The 10,151-nt window shown below is 41.9% G+C and overlaps 1 protein-coding gene across 2 annotated transcripts in view; it reads right to left on the minus strand.

The window, feature by feature from the left end:
• Positions 1-8,230, minus strand: part of Nsrp1 (nuclear speckle splicing regulatory protein 1) — a 31,031-nt gene extending 22,801 nt beyond the window's left edge. The window contains exons 1-2 of one of the 2 annotated variants that reach the window (XM_021213289.2): positions 8,190-8,230; positions 6,962-7,052 (exon numbers count right to left, since the gene is read on the minus strand). In XM_021213289.2, the coding sequence (XP_021068948.1) occupies positions 6,962-7,052; positions 8,190-8,209 (111 nt within the window). In that variant the 5' untranslated portion in view covers positions 8,210-8,230. Of the gene's footprint in view, positions 1-6,961; positions 7,053-8,189 lie in introns of those variants that run through there. The other variant, XM_029546559.1, reaches the window with a different exon arrangement.
• Between the last annotated feature and the right edge of the window lie 1,921 nt (positions 8,231-10,151).

Consider the following 10,151-nt stretch of genomic DNA (forward strand, 5'->3'; position numbering starts at 1 on the left):
GGAAGAGCAGTCGGGTGCTCTTACCCACTGAGCCATCTCACCAGCCCTAGGCCACATTTCTTAATTCTAGTACGATTATCTTTAATCTTCCTTAGGTCTTTTAGAATTGATCCTTATTATCTATGTCTCTCTCAGCTCACCCTGGGCTTTAGTGTTTCTCTTATCAGGATTTATTCAGTGCCTGACTCCTGGACGAAAATGCTGAACATATACAGTGGTATACTATGGCTTCTGAGTGATTTTATGTATACATATACATGTGTATATATGTCTCTAAGATGATGGAATTTTAGCTTTCTAGTTTAACATTACTTCAGAGTTTTGTTTTGGTCCTAAAACAACAATTTTCAGCTGTATACACTATATTATGCCGTAATACTAGATCTCACATGTACATTTTTTTCTTAGAAACAAGCATTTTAATTGGTAAGGGCGAAAGAAAGCTTCACCGAGTTCAGTAAAATAAACAAGCACTCACCATGAATAAACATCTAAAAGGAAAGTTTCATGTTTACTCTGTCTTCGGCTTATAAAACATATGGCTTTGTTCTATTAGTCACAAATTGTTATGACACATGACATATTTGTTATCATGGGTACTTCTGAAAATAACCATACAGGCTTGGCATGGTAATACTGCTTGCAGTACTCAGGAGGCCGACACAGGAGGATCACATTCAAAGTCTGCCTTGGGTACATAATGAGACCCTATCTTAAAAACACAAGAGAATGGGCAGGAAGAGGGGAAAGGAAAAAAGGGAAGGGAGAGAGACACAGAGAAACATGACGACCAGAAAAGAGCCAGAAAGTAATAAGCTATTGGCCAGATTCAGCTCGCCTGTTTATATAAATAAAATTGTATTAGTAGACTGAAGATATGGCTCAGTGGTTAAATATAGCCTGCTCTGCAATCATGAGGACCAGAGTTCAAATCTCAACATTCACTTAACAAACTGGGCATCTCTACAAACTCCATAAGCCTAGCTTTTAGGGATGTGGATATGGATGGCTGGGTCTTGCTGACTTCTAGTCCAGATGAGAAAGACCAAGCCTCAGGTTCTGTTTTTGAGACAGAGACCCTATCTCCAAAGAAACGGACGGATAGTGACAGAAGAGAGCGTCAGACACCTTACTCTGACCTCCACCCACATGGAGGTATGTGCGCTGAGAAAGATCAAATGAAGCTCATGAAGTAACACTTGCTCTCAATTCTGACAGGTGGCTGTAGTATGGAGATGGAGAGATGTTTGCAGAAACTCACATTACAAAGAAAAACATAGCTGTAAGAACTACTGCCATGACTGTGTGCCTGGCAGGAAGGAAGGGTTAGGTGAAAATGCTAACGGTCATTTGAAGGTCAAAGCATTAAACATAATTAGACTGGAGAACTAAGTAGTAATACTATGATTAGAACCATGCTTTAGAAGATCAGACTGACTGACACTGGTGTCTAAAATGAATCCAAGGAGAAAACAATAAGGAAACTATTTAAAAAGCTATTAAAATAATCCAAAAGATGAGCATAAAGGGGTAGTGACAGGATTGGAGAGAAGATACATTGGGAAGATTGCAATCAACACAATGCAATGATGAGAAACCACTCAAATGACTGGATGGAACATCAGCACATGCATTCTCACTTAGGGCTAGAACCTTTCATTGCCCCTACTATCTTCTCTCCTCTGAACAAACCAGTAAATAATCCTAATTAGTTCTGATAGTTTAAAAAAGCCATGTAAATACAAGTGCTAAACTACCATTCTTCTATGCAAAGTGGATGCGGCTGCAGGATGACTTAGTAGATAAAGTGCTTGTAGTATAAGCACTAAAGACAGATTTCAAATCCTGGAATCCTTTCAAAGATGGATATAACTCCAGTGTTCCCATGGCAAGGTGGGAGGCAGAAACAGAATTCCTTGGAGCTAAAGAACCAGCTATTGTGGTTTATGTACGTGAACAACAAAGAACTTGCCTCAAATAAAGGGACAAACAAGGACTCACAGCTCACTTGTCCTCTGATCTCCACAGAACTGTTTGGGACAAGACACACACACACAAACATACACACACACACACACAACACACAAAACTAATCCTGAATATAAGGCCTTCATCACAATAGAACTCAAGTGCTAGTGCCCCCTCTGCTGGACCAATGGAGATAATAAAGTATGATCTAAAATTTGGGATCTTTAATTGTTTCTGATGAGCTGTCAAGTAAACAAAACAAAGCTATGGAGCAAGAGGTTTGCTTTGCAGCAGCTTTTCTCCTGCTGTAGCTAATGCTCTTCCGGGGAGGGAATCCATAAAGTCTGCTTGTACATACTCTCTAAAGCACTCCTAATTTTACAACTGTTTAAACTGGTTATGAAAAAAAGAGGTTTTGACATTATTTTGACTGCACAAATATTTAAGTAATCTATTTAAGAAATGTACTTCTCAGAGCCGGGCGTGGTGGCACACGCCTTTAATCCCAGCACTTGGGAGGCAGAGGCAGGTGGATTTCTGAGTTCGAGGCCAGCCTGGTGTATAAAGTGTGTTCCAGGACAGCCAGGCTATACAGAGAAACCCTGTCTCGAAAAACAACAACAACAAGAACAACAACAAAAAAAAAAAAAAAGAAAAGAAAAGAAAAGAAAAGAAAAGAAAAGAAAAGAAAAGAAAAGAAAAGTACTTCTCAGCATAAGGATAAGCTGGAGTGAAGCAGACAAATGTTTTTCAGGCAGGTAGACTATTCGAGGGGCAGCTTTACATCCTGTTCATTAAGAAGTAACCCATGTTTCCCTTGCCTTGGCTGGTGGGGAAGGTCCACCAAAGTAAGACCAAAGTTAAGAGGACTCAAGGGCTATTTCTTCCTCCCGACCTAAAACTCAATCTCCATACTGGCTTCAAAATCTCCTAGAATCTGGCTAATCCTAGTTCCCACCAGGTAATCCTGGCCCCTAGCTTCCCAAACCCATCATATGCCTCCATTTCTCATTGCTTGGGTCTTCTACTGCTACTCTCTGGCTACGCCATTTCCTATTTGGCTTCTCAAGTCTTCTTCCACTTACATGACCACAGTCCCCTTGTGGAAGGAAGGGAGGAAGAAAGCTAAAACAAAATGGTCTGTGAACATCTTGTCTGACTCTAGGGTGCCCACTGTTCCGCTCCCACTACCTCCAGTTCACAACAGAGAAGACAAACAATTACACCAATAGTATCATGTTGTTTTGTTTACAAAGCATGCATGCCATGATTGTTTCATGGCAAAAGAAATAACAAGTTACTCACGCTTTTTGTATAGGCTCCATGGTAAATATTTTAAAGAATAACTTGTGTATTAAAATAAGCCACAGAAACACCAGACAATCTAATGGGAAACAGTGATCTTGCAAGAACTATGTAGTCATATACAAAAGAGTGAGGTTCCATCACTACTTTAGACCACAAACAAAAATTAACACAAAATTGGCTAAAAACTTAAAAGATAAAACTACAGAGCTCTTAGAAGAAAACATAGATGTAAAGTTCTGTGGCATTCAATTAGGTAGTGTTTTTCTGAGGTATGGAACCACCACTAGCAAGAGAAATTGAAATTTCATCCTTCAATACACATTATCAAGAAAACGAAGACAACCCATAAATGAAAAGAATGTATTTACACATCATATATCTAAGTAGAAAGTTATAGTAGAATATATAAAGAACTATTATAACTCATATAAACGACAACCCAGTATTTAAAAAGTAGATAAATGAAATGAACAGACATTTCTTCAAATCATTGGCCATCAGCAACTACAATGGGTACCATTTTCTTGCTGGGTGATAAAACTACTAAAAATACTATAAAATTAGATAGTAATGATTATACAATTCTTTAAAAACCAATGAACCACATAATGTAAAAGGGTGAAATGGGAGGGCTGGTGAGATGGCTCAGCGGTTAAGAGCACTGACTGCTCTTCCAGAGGTCCCGAGTTCAAATCCCAGCAACCACATGGTGGCTCACAACCATCTGTAACCAGATCTGACGCCCTCTTCTGGTGTGTCTGAAGACAACTACAGTGTACTTACATATAATAAATTAAAAAAATCTTAAAAGAAAAAAAAAAGGGTGAAATGGGCTAGGGCTACCAAACCTGATGACCCAGACCCACATGTGGGAGATGGGAACCCTCTCCTACAAGCTGCCCTCTGACTGACTGCCACACAAGCACCATGGCGCATACAGTCATACAGCATACATATGCACATATACATACACTAAATAAATATAATTTTAAAATTAAAACAGACATATATGGCATGTAGACTATATCGCAGTACTTTTTTAAAATGGGAAACTAGGCTGGGCATGGTGGCGCACGCCTTTAATCCCAGCACACAGGAGGCAGAGGCAGGCGGATTTCTGAGTTCGAAGCCAGCCTGGTCTACAGAGTGAGTTCCAGGACAGTCAGGGCTATACAGAGAAACCCTGTCTTGAAAAACAACAAAAAAAGGGGGGGGGGGGGACCTAGAACAATGAGGTGGTTCTCAGGTAAAAGTGCTTGCTACACAGCCTGAAAAAAGGGGGATGTGGTGGTGCATGTCTGTGATCCAGCCTCTTATGGATAGATAAGACATAAACACAGGAGGATGGTCCAGGTCAGCTCAGACTACAAGGAGGCAGACAACTCCCCACAGCTGTCCTGACCTGCACACGTGCACCTGGCACAGAAATGCTCACACACATCCATCTTAAAGGACAGGCAGACATGAAAAGATGGCCCAGAGGGCCATTGTCACCATACCCGAGTTTGACCCCTGGGGTTGACACAGCAGGAGAATCAACTGCCCCAAAAGTTGTCCCATGAGTGGCACATGTGTGTCATGGCAAGAGTGTGTTCACTCACATATACATACAAAAAAAATTGCAAAGGAAACTTTAAAAATTCTATGAAAAAGTTGGGTGGTGGCAGCACATGCTTTTAATCTCAACACTTGGGAGGCAGAGACAAGCGGATATCTGAGTTCAAGGCCAGCCTGGTCTAGAGAATGAGTTGCAGGACAAGTCAGCTACACAGAGAAACCCTGTCTTGAAAAACCAAAATAAATAAATGAATATTCTACAAATAATTCTAAAACTGCATCTACGTTTCCAATGTATTGAAAACCCACATGCTGTATGTCAATTCTCTTCCCTTACATCCCATGCTAAGCATAGCTACCTAAACACACTTAGAGGGGCTGCCTCCGCAGGTGAAGGTGCTGCTGCCACGCCCGACTCTAGGATCCTGCGTGATCCTGACTCTCCCGAGTTATCCAATGACTTCCACGTGTGTGGCAGTATCGTGGCACATATGTGTCCACATACAAAATAAATAAATATGAAATAAACCCTTAACATCATCTAGTTCCTTTCCCATCTATCTCTGGACTGCCTGTTTCTGCTGAGAGTCTATTTGTTCCCTTTGCTTCCCATTAGCTTGGAACTAAAGCTTAGATCTTCATCTCCACGTAAGACTTCTTACAAGACTCTTGACTCTTACCTCCTCCCCAAACTCAGTTCTTTGAGACAAGCTCTTATTATACCTATAGCCTAGGTTGGCCTAAAGCTCTCCATTCTTCTCTCCTTTTGTGCTTCACAATTCAAGAGTTATCTTCTCAAGATAAACATAAAACTGGGATGGCATCACTAAGTAAACTATAAACATAGTACTCAAAAACTACTCACGTATGTAAAGCTGACATTTCTTACAAACAGTGCAAGATACTCTACAATCTGGGCCCAACCTGCTACAGCCTCACTGCCACATTTCTTTGTTCTACATATTCTCTTATCTAAACTTATCATTCCATAAAAATGCCTTATAATTTATGTTCTTCGTTCTCTCTCAACTGAAATGATCTCCATCTTTTTTTTATTCAAATCTAAACCAGCTTTGAAAGCTGTCTAAATGCCTATTCCTGCCTGGTATTTCTTCAGCAAAATGAGTGATTTTGTCCTCTATATTTCACTAACATTTTAAAGGTCTATTATCAAAATAAAGCAAGAAAGAAGAATGGAAAAAAAAAATGTAGGTTTGAGAATCTGTGACCTGTGCTCAAATCTTATTATTGCATCTATTTGCTTGTGTGTGTGTGTGTGTGTGTGTCCACACGGGCCACGACATACAAGTGGAGGTCAGAGGACAAACTGAGAGTCAGTTCTCTCCCTCCATCCAGAAACGGAGCTCAGGCTGCCAGGCTGGAGAGCTGGTGATTTATGGTCTGAACCATCTAATCTGTCTCCTGAGTTCAAGTTGTGATCTTGCCATTTATTTATGAGCTGCATGGCCTAGTAATGGAAAAATTCCCTAACCTATTTGAATTCCAACTTCATCAGTAAAATGAAAGTAATACATATATCACAGGGTAATTGTGAAGATCAAAGTATAGTAGGGAAACAGAAAGCCTCAGTCATTTTTCTTTCCAAATTTCAGTCTGCCTCAGTGTTTGCATGCGTCTCTGTCGATGAACTCTAAACTGGTTGAACGCGAGCGACATTATGCAGATGGCCTTCAGTTGACAACAGAATTAGATCCTACAAAGCCTGGCCAGGTACCCTACGCAACAAAGACATGTAATACTGATAGGTACTGACATACAGGCCTTTACTCTGGCACACAGAAGGCCGATGCAGAAGCAGGCGGAGCCTGGTGAGTTCAAAGCCAGTTTTGTCTACACATTAAGTTCCAGGCCAGCTAGGGCACTGGTATTTAAGCGACTGTAAAGAGTGTACCAAACTATCTAAAAATAACTAAGTTTATAGAGGGGTCATCTTTAGTCATACAGAAAATAGCAATTGAATGTTTTTTAAAACAGTCTTTTTTTTTTTTTTTTTGGAAAGGTCTGTAAAGATACTCCAAAACCACTGTACTGACAAAGGTGAAGACAAATTCACAAGCAGTTTTCAAAATATTCTATTAATGCAGGAGTTAAACATAGGTCCCCTTACCTCATCATCATCAGAATCACTCCCAAACACTGATGGTTTTTGTAAAACTCGGTGCAACGGCTGTGTTTTCTTTGGCAAAATAAGCCCATACCTGCATAATTTTTTTTGAAATAGAAATTGCACCATTATCTTTAAATGTTAAGAACACATCCACTACTTCTTCCTTATGAATTTCCCAAATCAAAACATGTCATACAACCTATGAACACATAATGGACTTACTGCTTTGCAACGATCTCAAAATTCTAGTGTCATGATTTTATAGTTGTTATTATTATTTGTCTACCTGAGCCAAACTCAAAACATTTTTACTAAAGGAGAAAATGAAGACTACAGCAAAGTTTTAGATAGTGAAGTGACAGTAATCCTAAACAGGCTAGTGGTTTTTGCAAACTTGCTAAACACCAAAATGTTCTAAACTGTCCTCTGATTTTTCCCACTTCTGTGTATTCACACAGTTCCTAAGATCTTGAAAACATTGACTAGGAAACCCAAGTAGAGATCCGGGCAAGTCCCCATTCGCGTATTTGGCTTAACTGCTTTTGTCTGTGAGCAAATCACCACGGGGCAAGTTCCCATCGGTGTGCACTGTGCTTTGCCTCGGCGCCTCTGAGAACCATCACCAGATTTAATACGTCTCGTTTCTCGAGGTTTTGCGTGGCACTGCAAGGTTTACACGCCCAGGAATAAATTTCCAGGCAGGTAAACCCTATCTGTGTCTTTCCCGGCAGCGAAGACCAGTTTCCTATATGCCTACCCTGATCTGTGGCTTCTGAGCACCACACTCCTAACCCCGGAGGGAGGGCGGGAGGCTGGCCTTGCCCGAGCATCTGCCAGGGAGAACCAGGCCCTCTAAGGCAACCAGGAGTTGCTCTTCTCGGTGCCCCTGAGCGCATCCAACCGGGAGAAACTCAAGCGCGGGGTAGGAAGCAAGACTGAGGGGCCTCAGACCGAGCTTTTGGAAAATAGAAAAGTCTCGCTCTCTGCCCCTCAGCCTAACTTCCTTTATTTCCTCACAAGTTTCTCAAACTTCGGGCTTGCATCCTGGAAAAATGGACGGGACGGGGGTGGGGGGAACCTAAGTGGTTCGGGATTCCTCGCCTTCTCCCGCCTCTAATCCGGGCGGGGGTGGCTCTGCACTTCCGGCGACCTCAGACGCCTCGGCCTAAAGACTCAGTCTCCCTGGCTTCTTACTCCCCAGCCGGACCCTAACTCCCCCATCACTCACTGCCTGCCCGGGACCGCCATCTTGTTCCCGTCTCCGCTGGACGTGGTCGACGCGGACGTGACGTGTGCTGACGCAGACGTGCGTATAGTTCCGGTTCCGGGACTCGCTTAGCCGCTGAGCTTGCTTACGATCCGGCTCGTCGTCTTCAAGTCCACGCGGGGAGGCCACGACCAGATTCTAGTCCGGAGGCTCGTCACTGGAGGGAGTGTTAGAGTCACGTCCAACCGCGACACCTGCTGAATCCGGACCGAGTCGGAGTGGGCGCCAATCATCTGAATTTAATGAGTTTCAAAACGGCTCCCTACACATCTGTCGCTTTGTTTTGCTGCCCAGTGTAGCTGGTTCTGAGTGACTAAAAAATGAAAAGCAATAGAACCTCAATGTGAACCGATTATTTTATTTAAATAGAGCCAAATGCAGGCATCCCAGCCGAGAACTGATATTATTATTTTATTTATTTACTTTTGGTTTTTCGAGACGGGGTTTCTCTTTATAGCTCTGGCTGTCCTGGAACTCACTTTGTAGACCAGGCTGGCTTTGAACTCAGAAATCCTCCTGCCTCTGCCTCCCAAGTGCTGGGATTAAAGGCGTGTGCCACCACCGCCTGGCTGAACTGATATTATTTTAACAGTGCCATTGTTTGAGACCATCTTGCTATATAGTCCAGAATATCCTTTTGCCTCAGCCTTTTAAATGATAGTAACTCATCACAATTGTGTCACCCCGTTTTAAAGGACAAAACCTGGCTACATTTCACCTGTGTGTCCACCATTTAGGGTTCTGGGAATTATTGCACAAACCACTCAGACACCAATCTCAGTCTAATAGGGATTAAATATCAAATCCCAAGACTGAAAGATCTGGGCCACAGACCAAACTCAGGATCTGACTGTGGCATTGAGTTAAGATCCTATAGGGCTTTTAAGCCTAAAATCCACAAATGTCTGTGCCAAGTTACTGCACCAATCAGGATTTAGAGTTAGGCAATTTCATTAGAAGCATGTCCTTTTTTTTTTTTTTTTAAGTATACTCACCCTGTTCCTATTGGTTGACGTATTCAACTCTGGCAGGGGACTTGCCTAACATTCATGTCTTAACTTACCAACTAGGACATCAGTTATCCACGTACATGAATCTTTCAACTAAGTAGGATGTCAATTCCCAGGGATGTCTTAGGTAGGAACTTAAACTTTATTCAACCCCTACTCAAAATGGAAGTTTTATTCTCAATGGCTTCTTATGTTGGGGTCCATCCCAGGAGCAGCTTATAAAAGTAAAAACCGTATGCATGTGCTCATGTTTGGGTCTGAGCTTAGCGTGGCCAACTATACAAAGCAGTTCTAATTGCTTGTGATTGGTTTTCAAGAACACCGAAGCACAGAACGTCCTAGCAACAGCAGTGACAGCATATGAGAAAGATTCCTTAGTAACAGCACAAAATGGCAGACTAGACAGGAAACAGTTACCTAGGCCTTAACATTTTCCCTAGGTCCTAACAACCAGCTGTAAAAAGGCTGTATAATTGTTTCTCTGCTCTGTCTCCGCCCACCCCAACACGTGGGCGTCCCGTTACAATAACTCTGGTATCATTGGGAGTCGACCTGGGTTTATGTTTCAAAGGTAGAACACTTACCTAGCATACTCAAAGCCCTGGGTTTGAACTCCTGTTCTGCAAAAGGAAAAAAAAAACATGACTCTATTCATTCCTCTGTTGTAGAACCAGTTCTGTTTGATTAATGTTAGCATAGTATGCCTTTTTAAAAAACATTTATTTTATATATGTGAGTACACTGTCACTCTCTTCAGACACACCAGAAGATCCCATTACAGATGGTTCTGAGCCACCACGTAGTTGCTGAGAATTGAACTCAGGTCCTCTGGAAGAGCAGTCATTGCTCTTAACCACTGAGCTATTTCTCCAGCCCCAATTAGTCATGGTTCTCTAGTGTTAAAGAACTTATG

This window comes from Mus pahari, chromosome 14 (assembly GCF_900095145.1).
Source record: "Mus pahari chromosome 14, PAHARI_EIJ_v1.1, whole genome shotgun sequence".
Lineage (NCBI taxonomy): Eukaryota > Metazoa > Chordata > Mammalia > Rodentia > Muridae > Mus > Mus pahari.